Genomic DNA, 27,456 nt, shown 5'->3' on the forward strand with positions numbered 1-27,456 from the left:
AATTATAGAGACAAAATGTATAAAGACGTGCCAGTTCTTAAATCGATTTCTCTATTGTAATAATCCTAAAGTGTCAGAACGAATCAGTATGGGGAGTTTATTGCCATCAAAAATACAGTTTTATCTTTTTAATGGAGACTAGAGTTGATGAGATGGGGGCTAGAAAACAAAATGAAAACACAGATACTTGGAATTTTAAGGAAGTGTGAGCCCTCCTGGATGAACACAGTTTAAATCAGTTAATGCTGCATTTGAAGTGGGATTCGTAGATATGGATAATTCCAGTCTATCATAGTGGTGGCTTGAGTACCACTATTATCACATCATATCATCTCATGTGCATATATAAAGTGCACAATAACACCTGAGGGTATCTTGTTGCTGAATACCATATGTGTTTTGTTATCCAAGTAAATAGTACTTATTCTACAGACCTTGGAATGGAAGGAATAAAGGCTGAGTGGTAGCACCAGGATTCAAACATGTGAGAGAGTGGTCAACACATATCCCTCAAGTGGATTCATTAATTTAATAAGCCACCTTACTAATACGATCTGTAGGGGTTCTTCAACTTACCTATCATTATACATATCACTTTGGAGTCTTGAATATGACTGTAATCACACATTATCACTGTGGGGACTTAAACATCACTGTAATTGCACAATAGCTCTGTGAGGACTTGTACATGACTATAATTGTGCACTATCTCTGTGTGCCATCCCTGTGCATACTATTAATCACAGACTAACTCTGTGGGGACCTGGGCATATCTCTAATCATACTCTATCTCTGTGGGACCTGGGCATGTGTATAATCACACACATTCTCTTGGGCAACCATGGTAATACTATAGTCACACACCATCTCTGTGGGGACCTCGACATCTCTATAGTCACACACTACCTCTGTGGGGACCTCGACATCTCTACAGTCACACACTACCTCTGTGGGGACCTGGGCATGTCTATAATCACACACTATCTCTGTGGGGACCTGGGCATGTCTATAATCACACATTATCTCAGTGTGTGATTATAGACATGCCCAGGTCCCCAGAGATAGTGTGTGTGATTGTAGAGATGTCCAGGTCCCCACTATCTCTGGGGACCTGGGCATGTCTATAATCACACACTATTTCTGTTGGGAGCTTGATATCTCTATAATCACACACTATCTCTGCGGGGACCTGGGCATGTCTATAATCACACACATTCTCTTTGGCGACTGTGGTAATACTATAGTAACACACCATCTCTGTGGGGACTTGAGCATTCCTGTAATTACACGCAAGCTCTTTTTCGACTTGAACCATCAGGGGTGCCATGAGGCACAGGGTCAAGACTGATTTGCATATAGCTGGGTCTGAACTGGGGTGGCGAAGTGAGCTAAAGAACGATGATGGATTCAACCCAGATCTGAGACGGGGGCGAGTGTCTGAAAAGCTTCAGCGCTCCGTCCATCATCGCCTTGTGTTTGCTTTGACTTGAACATCATCAGCTTTACATTCTCTGTATGTGGCTTTGTGAATATTAATAAGTAGTAAAGTTAGACTTTTTATCTAAGTTTACCTTTGTGACTCAGGCCCTATTTCAATGAGGACTTAAACACAATCACCTTCATGTACTATCTCTGTGGGGACTTAAACATCACTATATTAACACACTATCTTTGTGGGGACTTGAACAACACTGTAATAACACACTATCTTTGTGGGGACTTGAACAACACTGTAATAACACACTATCTTTGTGGGGACTTGAACATCACTATAATAACACACCATCTCTGTGGCGACATGAACATCATTAGCTTCACAGTCTTTATAATGGGATTTAAGCTTTGAATGTAGACACTATTTCTATGGAGACTTAAACACAATGATCTTCACCCAGTATCTTTGTGGGGACTTGAACATCTATTTTGGCAAAAATGTAAGCAGCTAATCAAGCTCCGGGTTCCACTTGACCATATTCCTTGGTTCCATATGTTAATTTCTTTGTGTTAGTTCCCTTATCTCCTAAGATGATTTTATGCACTAATACATAGGTTAAATACAGCTTTGTCTTTCTTTAAGCATGATATGACATTTTCTGCCACATTAACATAATCTGTTTGTAATGTACACACCTAGTATATATGCAGTAATTCATATATGAATAGATTATAATGTTTGTGTATATTGATAAAATAAACATTTAGCCATATGCCTTCGACTGTATTCAATCACAAATAGTGTTACGGACAAGGTCCCCACAAGGATGGTAGCACGTGTTCAAGTCCCCACAAGGATAGTGGTGTGCGCACGATTAAATAACAATATATTTGCACATTTGAAGCAGGATCCTGTATCATGAATTTTTTCTTAACATTTTTCTGTTATTAGTGTGTTTTAAAAACATTGGGAAAGGTTAGTCCCCACAAGGCAGGTATTCACACATAGTCCCCACAAGGGGGGTGTGTGTGTGTGTGTGTGTGTGTGTGTGTGTGTGTGTGTTTGCAGTGGTGACCTGTCACTGACGTGCAAGCCTTGTTATCTTCTCTTGTGCCGCCTCACCGGCCCTCGGCTTCATTCACTCCTGCTGCAGCTAAGCAGAAATCGGTAAGTGTGCCCCTCCTTCACATGATCCTCCCACCTTCTGTCCTTCTGTCCCTTCATGAGCCCACTGCTCACTGTGTCCAAGCTGTGATGCTGTGGTATTTGTGAGGTGGTGTGCTTCCGACATACATGAGGTCCCAGCTGCACAGAGTGTGATGCAGAGCATGAGAAGCTGCAGGGAGATGAAGACACAAAGGACATGGGCCCAGCAGGGAGCTGCAGACACGAGGAGGCAGCGCAGGAACGGATACACATACACACACGAAATGAGACTGCGAGGGGCTCCAGCGAGATAAATACACGGGGAAATTCAACACAAAATAGACGTTACAGACAGAAGAGCAGGAGTGAGTTCTACAATGGGAGTGGAGACTGAAGAGGAACTATGCAACCATTAAAACGACTAGCTACTCTTTTCGCAGCTACCCTTAAGAATAACAGCCACTAAAGACCGATTCCATGGGTGATGCTTGGAAGTGAGTTTCAACTGTAGACAGTCCGAGCCAGCCAGGGCCCCTGCCACAGAGCCACATCCTGCCAGCAGTGCTTCGATGCCTAAATGGCTACGTTGCAGATTGCAGTGGGGCAGGTGCCTCATAAAACGGCTGCTGCAGCATCCGTACCTTCCTATAACCAGGGCCACTGGAATTATGCAGCAGGGGAGGACCACATTCTGTGGCAGGATGACTAAATTATACGGATTAATGCGGCATATTTTGTCATTTTTTATTCTGCGATTTTTACACATGTAACGTTGTCTGGGCAGAAAGTTCACCTTATTACTACCAGTTTAACATCCAAATACAGCAATAAGCAATAGAAAGATGATCAGTGAACCTTTGCGTTGTGATTCCCTCCGTACGGGGACACATCTATTTAGTAATTTTTGAACCGTTTGAGCCGGAAACAAAATGTGACAATCTGCAGCTTATGCTGCGGATGATGGGTAAGTGGCAAGTGCTGCAAATCCATAAGTATGCAGAAAGTGCCACAGCTGTAGAATCGCATAATTGCAGTCGCCCTGCCTAGACTGTCTTTACACAGCAGCACTTCCTTCAGTTCCTTCTGTGAGACCCTGAGTATTTCCAGGTTTTTGAGGGCGACAACCTTCCTTTTGTATCCCGCAGCTCTTCCTCTTTTCAATGGAGTTAAACAATCTTTGGTAGAGTTGAATTTACCAGGTATTGTAGAGCTGCGTCTTTTAGCACAAAAAGCAGATCACCATTTGAGATCAGAAACTAAAAACACAAAAAACGGCGAATATTCTTTAGGTGAAGTCAGAACATAGTATCCTGGTCTACTCGTGTCTTTAAAGGAAGGGTCTTTGAATGTGGGTCGCCACCCACCAATCACAATCCTTTCTGGATTCAAAGAGATCTGAACTGATCAGCTGAAGTTGAAAATATTTGTAGAGCGCGCTGTGGCCAAGCGGTTTCCTGGCGCTCAGTGATTACAAGTGACGAAAAGGAAAACATCGGTGATCAGTGAGAAGGAAATGCTTGGGCAAACAAATGGGTCTTGAGCGCCTTGCGGAAGTGCAGATAAACAGTAATAGATCTAATAGTGAGTGGAAGACTGTTCCAAAAGCAAGGGGCAAAAGTGGAAAACCTAGTGCCACCTGCTCTGGACTTGCGGAAGCGGGGAACAGTAAGTAGAGCCTGGCTAGAGGAACAGAGATTGCGGCTAGGGAGATAATGGGTGACCATAGAATTAATGAAGAGAGGGGCCGTACGGGCGCGGGCCATGAAGACTATGCATCCCATTTTGAAAAGGGTTCAGTACAGAATAGGGAGCCAGTGAAGGGACTTAAGAAGGGGAGAAGTGTGGTGAAATTTAGGGGTCCGGTGGATAAGGCCAGCAGCCTGATTCTGAATGATCTGGAGACGCCGCAGCTCGTAGGCGGGAACGCCCACATACAAGCAGTTCCCGTAGTCCAGACGGGAAAGAACCATGGCTAAAATGATAATTTTAAGGGCGTTGAGGGAAAAAAAACAGGAGATCTTACGAATAATCCGGAGAGACAGAAAACAGGATGAGACAACGGTACTGATCTGAGGGCGCATGGAGAGGTCCTGGCTGATTTTAATGCTGAGGGTTCTAACTGAGGCAGAGGGGACCGGGGGGGGGGGTGCCAAAGCTGAAAGGCCAGAAGGCAGAAGTCCAGGGGCTGGAGGAACCACCAGTCAGGACCAGCTCAGTTTTGTCCGGGTTAACTTTGAGGTGGTTTATGCTCATCCAATTTGAAATAAAAACAAGTGTGGTTTGAAATTTAAGAAGGGAATCAGTAGAAGAAGAAAGATCAAAAATTAGTTGAAGGTCGTCGGCGTAGTTATACACGGAGACCTCCATTCTGAGCAGGGAAACAATGAGAGGATAAATGTAAAGGTTGAAAAGAAGAGGGGAAAGGGAAGAACTCTGGGGGACCCCACAGGACACCGGACGAGACGGGGCAGAGAAACCGGTGAGCCGGACAGCCTGCGACCGGCCTTGGAGAAATGACGCGAGCCAAGAGAGAGCGGTGCCCTGGATGCCCGCTGCCCTGACACGGTCGAGAAGGATGGAATGGTCGACCGTGTCAAAGGCAGCGGACAAATCGAGAAGCACTAAGGCTTGAGGACAGTTGGAGTCCGCCTTGCTCTTTAGTTCGTCCAGGACAGAGAGGACAACCGTTTCGGTCGAGTGAACCGGGCGGAAGCCCGCTTGATGGGAAGCCAAAAGACGGTTGTCCTCAATGTAGGTCGACAGGCAGGAAGTGATATGGCTCTCTAGGATCTTGCCTAAATACGGAAGCAAAGAGATGGGCCTAAAATTAACAGGGAGGGTTGGATCAGAACCAGGTTTTTTTAAAATAGGGATGACAATGGCCGATTTAAATTGGGACGGAACTGTTCCCTGAGAGATAGATGAGTTAAGGAGGGACAAGGGGGGATCGGGGCAGCCAGCAAATAGCTCCCTTAAGATGCGGGCCGGTCCACAATCGGCAGGGGAGCCGGACTTGACCTTCCTAAGTAAAGCAAGAAAGGATTCTTTCGAAATAGGGGGGGAAGTGAGTAAGAGATGAAAACAAAGGGGGGAGAGAAAAAGGAGGAAGGGGGGGAAGATGGTGGGGAGATGTTCCGTTTGATATTGACAATCTTCTCAAAAAAATAATCATTAAGGGAAAGACAGAGCTTGGGAAGGGATAGGGTTGAGGTTGACTCTATCGGATGCGGCCAGATTATGGACGATAGAGAAAATCTCCTTAGATTTATTAGCCGCTGATAAGATTTTGACAGAGAAATATTCTAATTTGGCCGAAAGAATAGCTCTCTTGTAGTTGTTTAAGAGAGACCTATATTGATCCCTCAGAAGGGGGCAGTAGTTGCGCCTCCACTGACGCTCTGACTGACGGAGAGCCAGTTTGAGGGCTTTAAGATCGCTAGAAAACCATTTATTGGCTTCATGGAGACGACAGGCTTTAACCGTCCTAAGGGGAGCGACCAGGTCGCAGGAAGTAGATAGCCAGGTGTTAATGGCGTCTACTTGATGGTCGAGGGGGAGGGCCGATAAATCCGGGGAGGAGGTCGCCAGAGAAGAATGAAGAATATTGAGATCCACCCGATTCCAGTTCCGTGCAAAGGCAGGGGGGGGCTTGTCTATGGCTGCCAAATCAATGGAGAAGGAGATGAACGAATGGTCAGACCAAGTACAGGGAAGAATGGTGGTCGAAGAAATGACCCGACTGGCCGACCAAATCTGGTCAAGAGTGTGACCATGAACATGGGTGGGGGCGTGAATGTGGGGAGTAAAGTTGAAACAGCGAAGAGTGTCAGAAAAGTCTTTAGAGGCCTGATCTTCCCTGGGGTCACCAGGCCAATAATTGAAATCGCCCAGTAAAAGAACTGACGAGTTATTAATCACAAGAGTGGCCAGTAGTTCTTGCAAAGCGGGCAGAAAGTGAGGCATTGTTTGAGGAGGGCGATATACAAGAACTACGGTGAGGGGGCGGAGAGATTCACCGAGCGGGCCACTAAGAAGTCAACTTTAGGTATGGGAGGGAAGGACAGGGGTTGAAACTGAAGAATGGACCGAATGATCAATGCCACACCCCCGCCAACTTTCCCATCAGGACGATCGGCCCGAAGGATGTAGTACGAGTCGGGGAGTGCAGATAGAACATCAGGCTGAGAATCTGCGGAAAATCAGGTTTCCGTCAGAAACAAGAGATCAGGAGACTCGGTGTCGAGGAGGCTGTAAAGTTCCAACTGATGCCTGCCCGCTGAGCGGGTATTAAGAAGGTAGGCAGAGGCCACCAACGGAGGACAGGGGGGGGGAAAGGGAGAGTACACGGGAGGAACGGTAAGCTGCTGACTAGACGAGGAAACGGCGGGGGAGGGGAGGGAAGGGGCGGCAATGTTCAGGGCATGAATGCGTTTAAGCGTGAAAGGGCTGTGGGGCCAAGTACCTTGATATGTGAGGAGCTGCCCGGAGGTGTACCTTAAAACAGAGGCAGGGTTTGTTGCCCCCGGTCGCGGACGGGCACAGACGGGCTTTCCTTTGGCGCGCCGCCGGCGCGCCCGCTGCGCCCGCCCACTGCGCCGTCAGGGAGCAGTATTCATTTTATTGGAGGAGAGAAGGGCGGGAGGCAGCTGCGACTAGAGCGCTACCCCTGCCTTCTCCCAAAATGGCGTCCACCCTCGGCTCGACCCAGCACCAGATCTGCCGAGCGAGGGATGAAGCTGAGGTAGGAGCAGGACGATGAGCAGAGATTTTTAAAAGTACAAAGAATGTTCACTTTTAAAAGAGGAAGGCGATCGCGCTCAAATTAATGCAGGGCTAAGAGTAACACAGCGCACAGCGCTAATAAAATAAAATCAAGCGTCTACACACTCACAGCCCCCGGCTTCCGCCTCAGGGGTGACACACAAGTAATCTGTGTGGTAGCGTGCTTAAGATGTTTAAGTGGTCCGGGAGGGCGGGAGGCAGCCGCGACTAGAGCGCTACCCGTGCCTTCTCCCAAAATGGCGTCCACCCTCGGCTCGACCCAGCATCAGATCTGCCGAGCGAGGGATGAAGCTGAGGTAGGAGCAGGACGATGAGCAGAGATTTTTAAAAGTACAAAGAATGTTCACTTTTAAAAGAGGAAGGCGATCGCGCACAAATTAATGCAGGGCTAAGAGTAACACAGCGCACAGCGCTAATAAAATAAAATCAAGCGTCTACACACTCACAGCCCCCGGCTTCCGCCTCAGGGGTAACACACAGTCCTTTGTGGTTGTGTCCCCTTCTCAGTGGAAAAGTGGTGTCATAATTTCTGCTCTGCCAATACCTTAGAGCAAAATGTGTCTAAACAGCAAACTAGTATACAGTTGCACTACCCTCTCTGGGTGTGTCCCCCTTGGGCTCTACTGAGTCCTATGTTCATAGGTTTCTGAAGTTTGAAAAGAGAAAACACAAATTTTGAAACTATAAATTTGTGTATTTTTAATCTTCATACATATTCATTAAGTGTTTCATACATTCATTTTTCATGATCTATGGACTGTTTATTCCTTCCAATGCAATTCGGGTTTTACATATACCCTTCATCAGAATCAGAATTCTTCTAGTTTTCCCAGTGACCATGAAAGGACACTTTGCTTGCTCATATGTCAGTGGGATTCCTCAGCTTAGTGGAAATTCCCTTTACTGTGCAATGCCCAGTCTTATGATTGGCAGCATCCCACCCTCACCTAACATCATTCTCCCAGCACATGTTGCAACAGGAGCTTCTCTGCCTCGAGTAAGACACAGTGGGAGATGAAACTTCAGCAAGTCCTTCTGGGAGAAATATACAGAAAGAACTCCCAACTTCAAGAAAACATCTCACTTGAATTTAAATGGACAAACAGCAGTTATCTCTGGTCATCTATGGATGGCTGTAGCGTCCTGCGTTTTGCAGAAAGTTTGACCTGGGTATAGCAGAAGGTGGGACTGCTTGGACATATTTATGGTGAGAGTCCAGATTGCAGGGAAATCTGTGCATGGGAGACCACTGTATCGAAGGAGGTTCTTGCACAGAACACCCATTGGTGGGAGTCTACAATAACCTTTCAAGAACTTTAAATAATGTAATAGGGAGAAGTGGGTGCATAAAACCCGAGACCCAAGCTTGTTGTGGACAACAATTGTGTATGTGCATGGTACTGTACCTTGTACTGTGTGCTTTGTAGTGTGTATTTTGTGTATTTAGATTGTACTGTGGTACTTGCTTTCCTTTTCACGTTGCACTTTCTAGTTGTGATGTGTTTCAAGCTAAAGCATGAGTTTGAAGAACATATATAGTGTTACATACTTCCTGATGCATGCACTGCGTGGTGTACCAGTCTCATAATGTACCCTCTTCTATGCACATTGTTTGCTGCAGTGTTTAAAATATCTCCTTCATGGTTGCCATCTCACGTCCCTATTGTTCATATCATTGCCTTTCTGGGTTTCTGTGGTGGGTCCTTATTTTTTAGATTAACCCTTGGCAAAATGTAGTTACCACTGCATATCTGATATCTTTCTTGCAGATGGAGCACGTGCCACCATACGATGTAGTGCCATCTATGAGACCCATCATTCTTGTGGGTCCCTCGCTGAAAGGCTACGAGGTAAGGAGCTAGTCTGAGTATCATAGCCACTTCATGGTTATCACTCTTGGAACATGCGGTAAGGTGAGCACCCAACTCTATCTTCCTCCTCCTAACACTGCCATGTGGCCTTCTCTGAAAAGCATTGACTTAAGGAGATGACGTCTGGACTTCTGTACTTCCCCTCATCAGAAAGCGACTGCCTTTACCATGAGTCCTCACCAAAGGACTGTGCGATAACAAACAGGCCCAGGAATCTTCATATCAGCTTAGGACATTCGAAGGTGGGCTATCCAGAATCTCACCCATTCCTCCTGCCTTGGCGTCTCTTCCCACCATGAGTGCCTCATGAAGGGCTGTGAAGTGAGGTTACTGGTGAACTCCCTCTAAAATCAACTGAAGAGAGTTCAGGGCTCCCCACACTATTCCATCTTTGTGAGGGGCTAGTATTGAGTAAGTACAGGATTAATTCACAGAAGATTCATTTGTCTTTGATATCAACTCAACTAATATCTCGCTTATACAATCTCTAACTGCAAATGTGCTTTTCTTCCTTTGACTTCTTTTCTTCCGCCCCCGCACAGAACCTCTGCAGATGGACTGTGATTAGGTAAAGAGCACTAGATCATACAGTGTCCATGAGGCTGCTAAATCGAAACATCTCATATTTTTCTTAATGTTTGTCTTTGCTTCTCCTCTTGGTTGGTCCGTTCTCCAGATTTTCCGAAAGAGGTGGGAGATGCAACACTTTTAATCCCCTTTTGAGAGGCATTTGTAAGACCCCTTTAGAGTAGGCAGAATTGATATCCAGTACAGGCTCATATGGAGATGAAGGACACAGCTCCACCACTCTTTACTGGAAAAGCAGTTTAAACAGGTGACTAGCTTACTTTAGGACTGTAGTCCAGACATGCGTTCTTTTTCGCTCTGTAAGTAAACTCTTTCCTCTAGTTGCTATCCCTGAATACGCTTGTATATTCTTTTTTCACACTGTAGGTCACAGACATGATGCAGAAAGCCCTCTTTGATTTCCTGAAACACAGATTTGATGGCAGGTAAGCAGCATTGAGAAGTAATAGGGCAGTGGGGTTACTGTGATTGAATAGTGAGACAATTAGAATGCATATCTGGGGGGACATCTAGTGATCTCTGCTATGCGGGATTCGTACATTGTGAAAAGCAGGCAATACACACTGTGACCAGTTCCTTGCTGAAAATAATCCATCCATTTGTAATTCCTTCTCTCCTGGGGCTTATAGTATTGCATGCCTTAACTTATTAATGCACCTTTAGCCCTTTCCCCCAAAGTTAACTTGCACCATGCTTGGCGTGACTCTGACTAGCAAAAGCTGTGCTTCATGCACGGAGTGCTCATACAAAATATGTGCATTTAAGCATAAAAATATGGAGAGCTGTGGAGACTTTTTAATGTTATAACTGCTGTTTTTGTCCCAAATAGTTGGGGAAAACTACCAGACTCAAGAAATGGGTAGAAATGAATACTGTTGTGTCCTCCAAGCGCAGAGATTTTTCAGCAAGAAAAGAGCTGGCTTATCCATTGGACGATTATTTTTATCATTATTATTCAGTATTGGGGTATCTTTCATAGATTCACATGCTTGAATCATTCCCCATTGTCGAAGTGAGAGTCCCACATTAATATAAATAAAGCAGTAATTAAAGAACTTCCATAGGCTATTATGGAGGCAACCATGCATTTATTAGCCTATCTACCTCTTTTTCTAAAAAAAAAAGGCCTTAAACTTAAATACAACCAATCAGTAACCAGCACCCTCTAAAACCTTCCCAGGAGAGGCTGAATCCCTCAGATTTTCACCGCACGTCGTGTGTGAAGAGTCTCCCTGAGCTCTGCTCAGTTCTGCAACATTTCTTTTAGATAAGTCTAATTTTTCTAACTGGACAATGTCTGATAGGAAAGGACTTTTCCACCCTTGTAACTCCTGTGGGAAGAAAAGGGTTCATATTGATGATGCCCAAAGGATTGCATCTATTGCCTCTATCCTCATCATGAGGCAAAACAATGTAAAATCTGCCGTACCTTTTCATCTAAAACTCTTAGAGATAGAGAGGGCAGACTTTTGTTGTGGCTGAAGAAGACACATGGAGCGTCTTCTGATGAGGAGAGCGACACTTCGTCTAAATTCCATAAGAGGCCCAGGTCGCCTAAGGGTCAGCCTGAGGTATTCAGGAAGCATCCTAAAACCTCTCAAAAAAAGGAGAAATAACCTAAAGTATCCTCAGAGCTAGTCTTCCCACATCATTCTGGAACTTCTAAGGCTAAACTGGAATCTTCAGGACCTTCCAAGCATAAATCCAGCCACAGATCCTTGTCAGCGGCCGTTTTACCGTTGATGCCGGTTTCTTCATCAACACCGATGACGACTACTCTCGTCATTAAGGCCGTTGACCGAGCCTACGACATCGACGGTGAGCATCAACACCCCGATGCCATCGACATTATCCCTACCGGCGACGAAGACCTCATTGACGAGTTTGCTGTCGTCGGCGCCAACGGCACCATCACAGTCAACGACGGCTCCACCATCGATGAGCCCCCCCATCAACGGCTTCGACACATCGCCGATGATTTTGCCATCAACAAGAAAATCAGGTTCGTTGGCAGACCCGCCGACGCCGCTTCCGTCGACGAAGTCAATGCAAATGCAGTCCACACCATCTAGTTTGTCCAGAACATCGCTACGGCCTGGATTCCAGTCGCCAGACAAGATTTTGCCTTTACTCCCAAGTCACCATCTAGACGCAGAGGAAACAGATGCAGATGGTCTGTTTGGGACTACTCCTCGTCCTTCTGAGCTTAATGCCAAGTGTCAGGAGGAGAATGTTGGCTATTATGACGAGGAACAGTACTACCACCACTATCCAGTACCTCCTACACAATATCAGCATTTTAGATATTATGTTTATCCACCAAGGCAACAGCCTTCTCAATTACCTTCTTTAATACAAGGCTTACAGGCCATGCTCAAGGACTACAGAAAGAGGTTCACGCCTCAAGAGGAACACATTACTGTGCTGCTGCCTCCATCAGCACCCCCTTTAGCACCGCTCACACCAATACTGCCTCCTCCTGCTACTGCTAGGATGACGCCACTTCCCATCATCCCTGTTCTGCCTAGAGAAGAACCATCCTCTTCTAAAGAAGAGCCTGAAGAGGGAGAAATTCATAATCCTCCTCTATCCACTGATGAATGGTACAACTATATTATACCTACACCATCCCCTCCTCTTTGTCGTCCTTCTGACTCACCTCCAGAGGACATTGGATGTTTTCATAATCTGATGAACAGGGCTACGTCTAGATTTTATCTGCCCACAATAGCCAAGCAATCAGATAGTTTCCTTTATGACTTTAAAAAACAATCAAGGAAATCGGTAAGATCTATACCCATTATAGACCATATCTGGCAGGAAGGACTTAAAGTAATGAAATCACCGGCCACTGTAGTGCCGGTACTGCCAAGATTAGATAAAAAATACAGGGCACCCGAGGATTCCCCAGCATGCCTTATGGGTCACCCCAAACCAGACTGTGATTTCCCAAGTGGCTCAGAGAAGATAAAAAAAAATCAGGCCACCCCCCATCACATCTCCACAGGACAAGGAAGGGTGCAGTTTGGATTCCATTGGGAAGAGATTCTCGTCCATGTCCGCAGTCTGTCAGGACTGCTAATGCACTAGCCATTCTGGGGCGCTACATTCAGCAAATGTGGCCTGATATCAGAGCCATGCTGGAGTTTACACCGGAGGAAAATAAACTGGAATTTCGTAAGGTCCTGGCTGAGGGAGAGCGCACAGTGGCCGAAATTATAGACTGTCTGGTGGGTATAGCCACAACAGGGTTTCGACAACTAGCTGCTGCAGCTGTTTTAAGTTGCCAATGATGGCTTAGGGTAAAGTTCTTCCGTCCAGAAGTGCAATCTAAGATACTGCACATGGCGTACGATGGAGACAGTCTATTTGAAAAACATATAGACAAAGCTCTACTAGCCATCAAAATGGATACAGACACAGCCAAAGCATTAGGTACCCTACAGTATTGTAAAGTGCCCTTTCGGGGTGCACGGGGACGTGGATGTTCAGGCTATAGAGGTACTTTCCAGCGCACCCAAAACTATCAATCCTTTCAGCCGCAATATCGTCAGGGTTACCAGCAGCAATCATATCGACATCCAACAACAGCTGGTTTCTCCAGGCAAGGCTGACGCAGGAAACCAACACCACCAGTACGCGACTCAGGTTGCAAGCAATGACCACATCAGGGTACCAGCTACTACTCCCTCCCCCAACCGGTGCAAACGTTTCCATTCATATCCATCAAAGGCACAATATTACAACAGACAGATGGGTCTTGGATTTCATATCTTATGGCCACACTCTAGAATTCATCCAGCTCGCACCAAACACTCCACCAAAGGGATTGCACCCCCTCATCTTCACTTACTCAAACAGGAAGCAAAGATTATGCTACTGAAAGGAGCAAAAGAGAGGGTTCCGGTAGCACAAAGAAGAAAAGGATTTTACTCCCGCTTCTTCCTGATACGCAAGAAATCGGGAGAGTAGAGACCTATTTTAGACCTCAGACGGCTGGACATATTCCTCAAAAATCAGACCTTCAGAATGGTTACACTTTCCGACATCCTTCGGTGCCTCAACAGCGGGCACTACATGGCATCGCTGGATTTAGAGGATGCTTATTTCCATGTTCCCATACACCCCAAACACGGAAAGTTCCTCCGATTCACAGTGACGGGTATCCACTATCAGTTCCGAGTCCTGCCTTTCAGCCTCAAATCTGCTCCACGGATTTTCACCAAATTTCTGGGCCTAGTGGAAGCCGCCTTGCGGAACCAGGGTCACCAAGTATTTCCATATTTGGAACATTGGCTCCTAAAAGCTCCATCGGCCCATCTAGCGGCTGCAGCTACAAGAGATTGCATGGATATGTTCTGCAAATTAGGCCTTTCTATAAACCAAAGAAAATCATCGTTTTTTCCAAATCAGACAATGACGTTCCTAGGTGCCGACTTGTACACCATTCAGAACAAAGCTTTCCTTTTGCAAGAAAGGCAGGAACGGTTGCAAACCTTGGCTCTCAGACTATCAAAAAGAAAGTGCACTTCTGTGAGGACATACACATCTCTACTGGGCATGCTGTCCTCAGCAATCAACCTAGTGCACTAGCTCATCTTCACATGAGGCCTCTGCAAGAGGAACTCCAATGTCAATTGATTCAAACTACGGGATCCTTCGACAACGTAATAACTATCACTCCATGCATTAGAGAGGTGTTTGAATGGTGGACTTTGAAATCAAACCTCTTTCAGGGCCTTTCCTTTCTGCCTTTGATCCCGAAATTCTAAGTCACCACCGATGCTTCCATGGAAGGTTGGGGAGGTCATCTTCAAGACCTTCAGATTCAGGGAAAATGGTCCTTGTCCCAGTGTCAGATGCATATCAACGGCCTGGATTTGAAGGCCATTTTTCTCTCCCTGCAGGCTTTCTTCCCTCTGATAAAAGGTTCATCAGTTTTGGTCTGTACGGACAACAACACAAGAATGTTTTCTGTCAACAAACAAGGAGGAACCAAATCTCTTACTCTCTCTCAGGACACCCAGCAGCTCATGAGCTGGCTCACATTTCATGGGATATCCTTAACAATGGAACATGTTCCAGGGCTTCGGAATACTCTGGCAGACACCCTCAGCAGGACTGTGAGAAGTTGGCCTGGCATATGCTGGTAACTAGTTATTGGCCACCTTGCACCAGTCCAATTCGACTCTTATGGTAGATAGGTTTAAGACAACCTTTTAAAGAAAGCTATCCTAGTGGTAGCTGTGGAGAGCAGCCTTCAGGCTAAGTCTCAGAGGAATGTAAAGCAGCTTGTTTTACCTTATAATCTCTTGAATTACCAAATGAAAGGACACCACACAGGTGTATATATATCAAATATATATGTATTTATTTCTAGACACACTCTACTAATCTCTTTATGAGATTAGAAGCCAGGAACACATTCAAATATCAACGTTTCACAATCAGTTAAGCACAAATATGGCTGGGGCCCTAGGGGCATACCAGACCATATACTAAAAAAGAGGTTTAGGAAAGTCGACTTGCAGAATGACAAGGCCTAGGGCCTGTAGAATCGCTGGGGCTTCACTAATGCAGCAAAAGCAGGTAAGTAAAAGACCCACGGGAGACGCGTGCAGTGTGAGAGCACAGCCGCGTGTTCCCTAGTGATTACAATGGAGCAAGTCGCGGTTAGATTTTTAAAGTTTTAGGGTACTTGGAGGAAGTCTACAAGCAAGCCACTTACAAGGTAAGTAATTTGAGGACCAACACACACTAGGGCACCGGAGTGCACGAGTTACCTCACCCAGGGAAGCCGGGTGCATAGGTGTCTTTTGGTGTCAGGTCGCGTCGCTGTTTTCTATGGAGATCAAAGAAGATTTGCTGCTTGCGGCGACTGAAGAAGTGTCCAGTGGAATCCAAGGCTGGATTCGAGATGTAGAAGACCTGAAAATTGAAGGGACAGTGTTCACAGTCACTTGCCAGTGACCCGGGGCCAGGAAGATGGATGCCCACGGATGTCGGGTGTTTTCAGGTGATCAAGGGTGTTTTGACTCTTCGCTCATGAGGTCCAGGAGAGATGGACGATGACCAGCAGCTGGATTCGGAGTGTCCCACGATGTCTGCAGCCGACTGCGGTGTCGGCAACTGAATTGGCGCCAACAAGCCTTGGCAACAGCAAGTCTCGTGGAAAGTGAATTTAGTCAATGGTGCAGACCAGCAAGGTCTGAGGGACTCACCCAGCGAGGGTGAGTGAGGGCAGGCCTGGAGCAACCAGGGGAGCCCTTTGAGTCGATAAAGTCTTCGGGGGACCCACAAGCCAATGGGCAAGGGATCGCGAAGACACCTCTTGAGGAAATGCTTCTCAGTAGCCCACGGTCACTCGGGACGGGTAGGCCTCTGATTTTCGCTGCCAAACCTGCTGGAGGCTTGGGCCACAATTGGTCCAAAGCACAAGTTCTTAGAACGTCGTGAAGGGGTTGCACTCGACAATAGTGCACGGTTCCCAGGTATTGCGGTTCCTCGTCACTCGTGGGGTCCACTCACCTCAGCTCTGCTGGGGACTCACAATGCCCGTCGAAGTCAGGAAATCCACTTCCGGGGCTGCAGGGACTTCGGACTCCGGCGGGAGCGGGAAAGTTTGCGACCGTTGATTAAAGTTTTGGTGCCTGCCAAGCAGGGGAGTCACTCCTTGACTCCAAGGGAGATTCTTCAATCCTCCAAAGGTAGTGGAACGTCGAAGGACCAGGAGTCTTCTTGTAAACCGTCGTCCAGGGTGATCTAACTTGCAATGGCAAGGTGTACCTATCTTATAGTAAAAGAAAGGGAGGGACTAGCTCTATGACCACTCCTCTAGGAGGGTCAGGGGGGTTGGTGGTTACACCCACTTCCCTTTGTCCAGTTTCACACCAGAGCAGGGGCTGGTAGCCCTGAACTGGTTTGAGCTGGCATATGCACAGAGGAGCCTACTGCTCCCCCAGTGCAGGACTTCAAAGCACTCTAAGAGTGCACCCACCCAGCTCCAATACACTAAATCCTGTCTGGAAGGTGGTGACACCTTCCTGTGACAGGATGCCTATTATTGGGCCTCCTCCACTGCAAGTTTCAGTCAGCAGCAGGAGGGCAGCCCAGTGTCTGTGCTGGTGGCATCCATTTTGTGATTTCTACCGTGTTACCACAGTAGGTACAGGTCATCCCCTCTAGAAGGGTGGGATCATACTCCCACACCAGTTTCTGGTGTGGGGGTATGATTCCAAGTTGTTTGACACCAAACACAACATGTTTTGATGCAGTCATTCCAAAGTTAGCATTAACCGGGAGGTTATAATGCACTTAAGAGTATATGGTTTAACCGCATCCACAATCCGCCACAGGGAATAGACCCTGCCCTGCTCAGGCAGAGGGGCCCTGCTCAGGCAGAGGGGCCCCCTCACATTGTAAACCAAGCACCCTGCCCTCAGGATTGATAGGGCCTGCCATAGGGGTGACTGATAGGTTTATATGTGTGTGTATGGTGAGATATAGGAACCTATACCTCTGTGAGGAGTGCTAACACTACCTCACCCAGGCTGCTGTAGCAGGCCTGAGGTGTCAGATTTAGTCTGCTTCCCAGGGGTGGCATAATACATGCTTCAGCCCCTGGTAGGCCTGTAAAGTACCTATGCCCTTGGTACCTAAGGTACCATATACTAGGGGCTCATAAGGTACCACAGTATCCAATCACCAGTGCATCTAATATGCACACCAAGTCGTTTAGAGAGAACAGAGAGACTAGGGCCCTGATTAGCAGGGACCCAGCCTGACTATAGCCAGAAACCAGTGTTAACATCAGAAAAAAAGTGGAGGCAACATAAGTGCAGATCCTACTCTCCTACAAGGACCAAAGACAACTGCGATGATTGGGAGCTCAAATAAGACCAACTGGACAGGATTTTTTCACATTGGGGAGGAACCAGCGCTGGAACTGTTTGTGACCCACACCAATTACAAATGCCGGTTCTTCGCAAGCAGATTCCCTCTCCGAAACTCTCAGAGGAATGCCCTTTCAATGCGTTTATCACGAATATATGCTTATGCCTTTCCTCCCATTTCACTATTACCCAAGGTTGTTACGAAAATGAAAATTGATGGCCCCCAGATGGCACAGACAGCACTTGTACACAGAGCTTCTCCTACTCTCAGAAGCCCTACCCATCCGTCTACTACCGACACCAACTCTGTTGACCAAGAACCAAGGTCATCCGGAACCAGTATCTCTTACTTTGCATGCGTGGCTCCTATATTCTTCGTATTTAAGGATTTGACTATTGCGCAAGAGTGCAAAGACATTATTGCCAGACCTTGTGCGGGTAGCACCAACAAGACGTGCAAACTGAAATGGAAGCGGTTCTGCCTTTGTTGTCTTCAAAGCAAGGTACATCCGTATCTCTCTGCAAATCATACCATACTTACTGTCTTTGCAAAATTTGGGCTGGTATACTCTTCTATTAAGGTTCATCTCATTACTATCTCTAGATATAGGCGCTCCCCGAAACGTCTATCTCTCTGCTGTACCAGAGTTGTACAGCAATTCATGAAAGGACTGTTTCTTAGTTATCCACCTGTTCAAGCTCCACCCCCTGAGTGGCACTTAAATGTAGTCCTATCACGATTGATGAAGCAACCCTATGAGCCCATCCATAGGGCTGACATGGTACTTGCTCACCCTAACATCAACTAGAAGAGTTAGTGAAATACACACTTTCACCATAAAACATCCTTTCCTTTGTTTTACAGATGAAATGGTTATCCTCATGACAAATCCCAAATTCATCCCGAAGGTTCCTTCGCAGTTCCACTTAAACAAACCTGCGATTCTGAGGACTTTCTTCCCAGATTCTTCTACACCTGTGGAACTAACACTACACACTCTAGACATCAAGAGGTGTCTTAAATTCTACCTGCAAAAGACTAAGTCTGTCCACAAGACAGATCAATTGTTTGTAGCCTATGGACACGGTCGTCAGGGCACTGCGTTTTCTAAAGCTACCATCACAAGATGGATAGCAGCCACAATGAAACATTTCCTAGCTATCGTAACGGAAAGTTTCAATTCTATTAAGGACTTGGAGGCGAGAATTAGGCCTTCTTTCTTCACTTTATTAAACAGCAGCGTAGAAAGAAACTAACAAACTACTTTTCCCATGAACCATAGGGAAAACTAGTCATTAATCAGTGTGTTAACAACCAATCACAAAAGAGACAGCGTCCAATCCGGGCCCTTCATGAACCATATAGTCCTTTGTTAATGTCCTGTCCTCCTCTTTCGGAGCGCGAAGACAGCCAAAGCATCATCTTCAGGAATCCTGTTTGTGGGTATCCGAACCTGCAACAAACAAGGACGCATTACCAGAGGAAAGTACCACCCTAGGTATCATCTTTTCAGGAAAGAATACAGTATAAACCATCATTGCATCAACTCATGAGAACAGCAACAAACATTTTCCGACATAGGAAAGAAGAGAAGAGAAACATACTTACTTCCATACGGGGAGGGATCTCTTCCAAGAGCAAAGGGCGGGATAATCCTCGCCTCCGAGTCCTTAATAGAATTGAAACTTTCCGTTACGATAGCTAGGAAATTTTTCATTCTTTGTCAGGACTGGAGGCGAGGATTATGCTTGTTTAAAGCTTGCCCACAACCAAATGAGCCATATTTAGAATTGGCTTGAAGTAAAAACGCTTGAAGGTGGAATCTGAGGACCAGTCCGCCGCATTGAGAATATCCTCCAAGCCAGCACCCAGACAAAACGTCTTAGATGCCATGGCTCCTCTTGCCGAATGCGCACCAAAATGTCTGAGGCTAATGCCTGCTTCTTGCATCACCCAACGAACCCATCTGGCAATGGTGGGTGAGGAAACCGCCCTAAAGGGTTTCCGGAGCGCAATGAGAAGCTGACGTTCTCCCGGAGGACGGTACTCGTCTGTCATTTCCTCATACGCCTTGAGACAGCGAACCACGCAAAGCTTCGGAGAATCCGAAAATTCTGGATAAGAGATGACTTGTGTGGCACTTTGTATGGCGTAAAAGGGTAAACGTCACTCCATCCGGAGTGAACATGCGCCTGGAGATATCCAGTGCCCGCACATCAGAGACCCGCCGGCAAGACACCAGGCACAGGAGCATTGCGAGTTTAGCTGACAACTCCTTACGGGACAGAAACCTATTAGGTTGCCATGAAAGGAAAAGATTCAAGACTTGATTAACATCCCATAAAGCAGAATACCTCGGCTCCGGTGGTAAAGAGAGACGAATACCTCTTAAGTCTGCAAACCAAAGGGGATTCCCCCACAGAGGAGCCACCCACTGGGACATGGCCGGAGGAAATGGCCGACCTGAAAGTGTTAATAGACCGATAGGCCATTCCGTCTGAGGCAAGTCGTGCCAAGAAATTCACGACGTGGACCACGTCTGCGACCAAGGGATCGAGACCCCTTCGTAAACACCAACAGGACCATCTGCCCCACGCGGACTTTTATCTTTTAATCGTACTGTCCGCCCAGGCCTTGGAGATGAGCTCCTCAGCCATTCGCGAAAGGCCCGGGGTTGCCATCTACCCCTGAAATCCTCCACACCATGAGCCACAGCGAGTTTGTGGACGCTAGAGGATGAGGAGTGCCAATACGGATCCTTGAGAAGATGTCGAAACCGGGGGAGTAGGATTGGAAAATCCCATGAAAGTTCCAAAAGAACTGGAAACCACACTTGAGACCTCCAAAGCGGGATGATTGGGACTAATTCCGCTTGCTGCCTGCGTACTTGGGCTGTTGACAGGGTGATCATCGCGAACGGAGGAAACGCATAGCCCCGTTCTTTGATCCGATCTTGGAGAAATGCATCCGTGGCTGCTGCCCGGGGATCGGGCCTCCAACTGAAAAACCTCGGGAGTTGATAGTCTAGACGGGACGCAAATAGATCCACCGTAAACGGACCCCAAAGGTCGTTGAGGGACGCAAAGACCGAGTCGTCCAGCTTCCAAAGGCTGGTATCCTGGAAGTGGCATGAGTGGAAATCTGCCTCCACATTGTCGCGGCCTGGCAGGTATTCTGCTGTGACTGACACGTGACTGTCCAAGCAATATTGCCAGAAAATTGCTGCTAGGTCCGAGAGAGCCTTCGATTTGGTGCCCCCTAGATGGTTGATGTAACGGACCGCCGAAACGTCCATTTTGAGGAGTACACATGACTGCACCGAATCTCTCGTCCAGCATCTCACGGCAAATGAGCCCGCCAGAAGCTCGAGACAATTTATATGTAACCTCTGTTCTTCGGGAGACCACAAGCCCCCCGTGGAAAGGTCTCCGCAACGCGCGCCCCAACAGAGTCTGCTGGCGTCCGATTCGATAACCAAATCTGGAACGGAACCAAAGATCGCTCTTCCGTTCCATGCCTCCATGTGTGTTAACCACCATTGGATCTCGTCTCGAGCATCGTTGGTCAAGTGGATCTTGTGGGAGTATGGATACCCCTTCTGAAGGAAATACGCCTTGAGGCGCTGAAGGGCCCTGTAGTGGAGCGGGCCCGGGAAGATAGCCTGAATCGAAGCTGACAGGAGCCCTACCACTCGAGCCAGCTGGCGAAGAGACTCTCTGTTTGGCCAGAACTCGTCGCAACTCGTGGCGAATCAGGTCAGCTTTTTGGTTGGCAAACTTAGAGTGGAGGTGGTGGAGTCTGACGAACCCCAAGAAGGTGACGGACTGAGCCGGTTGGAGGAGGGATTTTTCCCCATTGATCACAAAACCGAGATCTTGCAACAGAGTCACTGTCATCTGAAGGTGATCCGTCAAAAGACGTGGACAGGTCGCCATCAAGAGAAGATCGTCTAGGTAAACGATCAGTCGTACACCTCGAGTCCTTCGAAACTCCACTACCGGGTTGAGCACCTTGGTGAAGCACCAGGGCGCTGAAGAGAGCCCGAAAGGAAGAGCGTTGAATTGGTAAACCTGATGACGCCAGGCAAACTGAAGAAACCGGCGATGAGGCTGAAAGATTGAGACCACCAGGTAAGCGTCCTTCAAGTCCAGGCGGACCATCCAATCGTGAGGATGGAGGACATCTCGAAGGAGATGAATGCCCTCCATCTTGAAATGGCGGTAAACTAACCACCCGTTGAACTCGCTTAGATTTATGACAGGACGCTTGCCTCCATTGGTCTTGTCGACCAAAAAGATGTTGCTGAGAAAACCGCACGGATGGGGCGATGTAACCGAGATGGCGCCTTTGAGAAGAAGGGAAGTCTCCTCCTCGTCCACCAGATGTGCGTTGTGAATTGAAAACTGAATGGGACGTGGAGCAACCTGTTGCACAGGGTTCCCGAAGAATTCTATATGGAATCCTGCACCGTCTGAAGTACCCAGGCGTCGCGTGTGATAGACAACCATGCCTCATAACAACCGGCCAGCCTCCCCCCTATGTTTTGTGGGGAAGAAGGGAGAACACTCACCAGAGTTTGCGTTATACGCTCCTCCCCTGAATCCTCTGCCTTTGCCTCGGCGTCCTTTTGTGGGGTAAAAATTTCCAAACTTGGACTGATCTTGGTACTGTGCAGGGCCTCTTTGGTTGGTTTGGTGATTTTGCCGACCGGCCGAACGGCCCCTCCCTCGACCGGCCCCTCGAAAAACACGGGGGAACACTTTTTTAATAGTGGATTGTGCCCTGTCTAATGAGGTAAAAGTATTAACAACCCGCCTCCGAATCAGCCAGGTCTCAGAGTTTCGGATCAATTTTAATAAGGAGGGACCTGCGCCATTTGGTGGACAGGGCGCAGTTAGCATTGCCCAAAAATATCACTACCCGCTGTGCCCAGCCGGATAGGGTCTCGGGTGAAATCATGGAGCCGGAAGCTTTTTCTTCTTCCGCCATGTCCAAAATTTTAGTGGCGGGACAGAGGACGTCCAAGAGCTTATCTTGGCACGCGCTCAAAGATCTATCAATGCCCTTTTTGGGATCCCTAATAAACTTTTGCAAAAATGTGGACATTCTAGGGTCGATTTCCGGGGTAAGTGCCACTTTTCCTTTTAGGGAAGGACGGGGACATTCTGCTCTAAGACAATTGCGAGCCTCTTTCTCAAGTGGACGTCTAATATGTTCTGCGACATATGTCGCGACTTTTTCAGCAGGGGCCCAGTCCGAAGACCGTGGATGTACAATATCGTTAGGGTCTAACATGTGTGAAGGAGTCGGTGGAGGCTGCGAATCAGAGGGAACTGAAGGAACCTGAAGGGGCTGGGAGGGTTGGGACGGAAGCTAGGGTCGGGATGGGCTCGAATCAGGGTCCCTTGAAGGACCTGGCTCTGGGGAAAGAGCCGGGGCTGGAGGCAGGGAGATCCCCGTACCTCTAACAGGTTGGCTATCCATAAAAGCCTGCTTAAGGCGCTCAAAAGCGTCCACATCTAGCCCCTGTGAACATGGACGTTTAGAAGGGGGTGAGCCAGGGTTATCCTGAGAACTAGAAGATGGGGCAGGATGAGGCACAGATCTACGCTCCAGACGCAAAAATGCCTGTTCAATCTTTCGCGTAAGCCTGTCCTCTAAAGGAGAAATGGCTTGGTCCACTGCCCTATAGATAGAGGTATCAACAGCCTCGTAAAATGCATCACCCCATGGCATATCCGCCTAGGGGTCCTCCTCTTCCTCCTGGTAATCATCATAATATTCCATAATGTACTAGGGGAAGTTCAAACAGTTTTTTGTGCCGCAACAGCAAATGTTAAGAAGAGCTGGGTGTCAGCTTTAAATTTCTTGCGTGGCAAAATCCACCATTCAAAAGGGTGACTGACCCATAGAGGACTGTAGCTGGTCAAACCAAATTTAAATACAGTAAGGAAACCCTACTGTCAACTGGGCTGGCAATGTCCCCTTAAAAAGAAGGCCTAATGGCCGGTACCAGACCAACAAAGGAGGCGTCAGCGCTTGTACAGCAATACAGGACTCAAATCCCTATTCTGCCCTCAACGCAGGGAAACAAGCGTAAAATCAAACAAACAGCTGCGAGCTCTCATGTATAGCTTGCGAGCTTGGTACAGCCCGATTCCGGCGTTCTCACCAGCACCAGAGCTCCGTAACGAAACGTGAGCGCGTCTGACTGACGGTTGAAACCGCAGAGACGCGCCGCGCCTCCCTCGCCCCCCTCGCCCCCTGGCGGCAGGAGGTCCGGAGCCGCACACCAGCCTAATAACCGCGTAGGAGTGAGAGCACTCACTCCCGCGGCAACCACAGAAAACCACACGCGCGATAAGCGCTCAAAACAAGCAGCGCGTCCCATAAAGGGAAAAGCCATAAATCTTTATGAAATGGTAAAATAATCGCGGCTCTGCGCATAAGCGGCAGCTCTGCATAAAAAGCGAACGTGTTGCAAATATGACGAGAAATATTATTAATTAGACTAAACAAAGCCCCCCAAACAGAAAAGAATATGAGGAGAACTAAACTGGCTGCGCAGCAGCGAAGAAAGAGGAGGACAGGACACTAACAAAGGACTATATGGTTCATGAAGGGCCCGGATTGGACGCTGTCTCTTTTGTGATTGATTATTAACACACTGATTAATGACTACAGTTTTCCCTATGGTTCATGGGAAAAGTAGTTTTTGTTAGTTTCTTTCAACGCTGCTGTTTAATAAAGTGAAGAAAGAAGGCATAATCCTCGCCTCCAGTCCTGACATAGAATTCAGTTTTGCATCGATAAGGCAGGCCCACCTTTGTCAAGGACAGTGAAAATGCACTCCACAAGAGCAGTTTCTACATCGTCTGCCATGTTCGCTGGGGTGCCACTGGAAGACATCTGCAAAGCTGCAACATGGAAAACCTCGCATACGTTCACGCAGCACTGCTGCCTGGAGTCGACACAGCCTGCTGATGCAGCCTTGGGATAGGCAATACTACGCCATTTATTTCAGTAAGGTGAGCCTCTTTAATTAGAGGATTTCTCTTCTGTTGTCAGTATTGATCTGCATTTGAAAATGTATCTTTATTGGTTATAAAAGTCGGTATACTTGTTTAAGCTGATAATAGAGATGTTTATTTCACATGTCAAAGGATATATATATATATATATATATATATATATATATATATATATATCCATATATATCCATATATATCCATATATATATCCAAGGGAAAAACCTCCGAGTAAGGAGCCTCCAACCCTTCAGGGCGGCCTCTTAAGATGGGCACGGAGCAACCCACATATATATATATATATATATATATATATATATATATATATATATATATATATATATATATATATATATATATATATATATATATATATATATATATATATATATATATATATATATATATATATATATATATATATATATATATATATATATATATATATATATATATATATATATATATATATATTTTTTTTTATTTTGTAATTATTATTATTTATTTTTTTACAGCAGTACTTTCACAAGACACTCCTTTTGTGAATATATTTTGAAATATTATTGGCACTACCCACCTTCAACTAAGGGTGCTTACTTATTTTACATTACTGCTTGCTATTCTGATTCAAGCATGTGAATCTATGAAAGATACCCCAATACTGGATAAGAAATAAGTAACTTACCTGTAACTGTAGGTTCGAGGCATATGAGCTGCATATTACACACTTTTGCATAGATCGCCATCTGGTGTTGGGCCCGGATGTTTGCAGTTTGTTTTTCCTCTTGGAAAGTCTTTGGAAGTCACGAGGTCAGTGACTCCTCCCTTGGTCCATATTGCGCATGGGCTTCGGCTCCATCCTCAGATTGTTTTTTTCCACCATCGGGCTCGGATGTAATACTTCGCACTCCGGTTCCGAACATTTCCAGTTCGGCGATCGAAGCGGAATCCTCGCTCTTCGTGGTATTGTTCAGATCCTGATCTCCTCAATCACCTTCTCTTCGACACACCTTCGATTCCAGTCGTCGACGGTGGCCTTCGGGCCTATCCAAGCTCCGGTCCCGGCTGATGGAAAGAACTCCATTCAAGAAGTGCCCTCGATGTGGGTCCAAATTCCCCCACACCGATCTTCATGAGGTGTGCAACCTCTGCCTCTCCCCTGAACACGAGGCTCGAGACTGTCCCGCCTGCAAGTCTTTCAGATCCAAAAAGACTATTCGAGATCGAAGGGCCAGACGAAACATGGCGCACTCCTCGACCTCCGTTCCAGTCGACATCTTCGGGGGGGACGTCGAAGCTCCGGGACAGCAGCACACCGAAGAGGACCTCGTCAGTGCTTCCGAAGCCGACGACTCGGATGTGGAGGACATCACCCCACCTTCGGGCCCGGTGAAGAAGCCTAATAAGCCTTCCGGCGGCTCGGGCTCGAGCCAGCCTACCAGCGGTGCCGATAAACACACTTCGGCACTGAAAAAAAGAGACCGGTCTCTACCTCGACACCGAGCTCCGCACCAAAGCCCTCGGTGTCGAAACCCAGCCTCTCGGTACCGACCAAACATCATAAGACCCTCGGCACCGACACTTCCGCGCCGAAGCCGGCCTCGGCGCCGACCAAAAAATCGGAGGTTCCAAGAAAGCACGGCACGGACAAGCCTAAAAAGCCATCGGCCCCGAAACCTTCGGCACTGACCGAACAACCATTGTCTCAAGAACTGTTTACACCGGATCCTTTGCTAAAGACACTTACCAAGGATCCAAAAACTGGACATTTGGCACTTTCTTCTAAAAAGAGACATTTGGACAAACCAGCTCCGCCTCCACCTCCAAAGAGGAAAGACTGTGCTACCTCCCCTTTCAGAGTGCCTTCCCCACCTCCTCCACCCTCTCCACCTCTGCCCCCTCCGCCTTCTCCACCCCTGCCTCATCGCTCTCCGACCCCGTCTCCAGACCATGATGATCAGGGGGACCCATACTACGATCCAGCAGATGTGCCACAAGACCCCACCCCTACAGGATCCCCAGACCCATGGGACGATTATAATAATCCAAACATTCCAGATGTCCCACAAGATGACCTTTATCCATCCAGGCCATCTCCACCAGAAGACTCATTAGGTTTTCACCACCTACTTCAGAGGGTGGCACATTATCACGGGGTAGAGCTACACACTGACCTGGTAGAGGAAGATTTCCTCCTCGACACCTTTGATACCGCACATAGGTCTACTTCTATACTACCTATGCTCAAAGGGCTAATAAAACATGCGCCAGAGGTTTTTAAAGACCCTGTCAGGGCTAGGGTCCTAAACCCACGCATAGAGAAAAAGTATAAAGCTGCCCCCACAGATCCTGCCTACATCAAAGGGCCAGCGCCACTGGATTCCCTAGTGGTATCCACTGCACGGAAGAGGTCAAATTCCCAGGCGTCAGGCGAAGCACCACCACCTGACAAAGAGTCAAAGCTACTGGACGCGTCAGGAAAGCGCACTGCGTCACAGGCAGCCAATATATGGCTTATCGCCAACACTCAAGCGCTATTGGCCAGATACGACAGAGCACATTATGATGAACTAGAAACCATCATGCATCATCTCCCAGAAAAATACAAAAATGGGGCCAATGAATTAATTCAAGAGGGTAAGACCATAACTAACACCTCTATACGCTGTGCCTTAGACGCAGCAGACACAGCCTCCAGGGCCATTAACATTAG

The 27,456-nt window shown here is 47.2% G+C and overlaps 1 protein-coding gene across 1 annotated transcript in view; it reads left to right on the plus strand.

Annotated features, from left to right (window-relative positions):
* The first annotated feature begins 7,262 nt into the window (after positions 1 to 7,262).
* LOC146770423 (voltage-dependent L-type calcium channel subunit beta-1-like) overlaps positions 7,263 to 27,456 on the plus strand; it is a 301,827-nt gene continuing 281,633 nt past the window's right edge. Inside the window, exons 1-3 of the mRNA XM_085640460.1 lie at positions 7,263 to 7,322; positions 9,133 to 9,213; positions 10,189 to 10,247. Of these exons, the coding sequence (XP_085496586.1) occupies positions 7,263 to 7,322; positions 9,133 to 9,213; positions 10,189 to 10,247 (200 nt within the window). The remainder of the gene's footprint in view (positions 7,323 to 9,132; positions 9,214 to 10,188; positions 10,248 to 27,456) is intronic.

This window comes from Triturus cristatus, unplaced genomic scaffold, assembly GCF_964204655.1.
Source record: "Triturus cristatus unplaced genomic scaffold, aTriCri1.1 SCAFFOLD_194, whole genome shotgun sequence".
Classification (NCBI taxonomy): domain Eukaryota; kingdom Metazoa; phylum Chordata; class Amphibia; order Caudata; family Salamandridae; genus Triturus; species Triturus cristatus.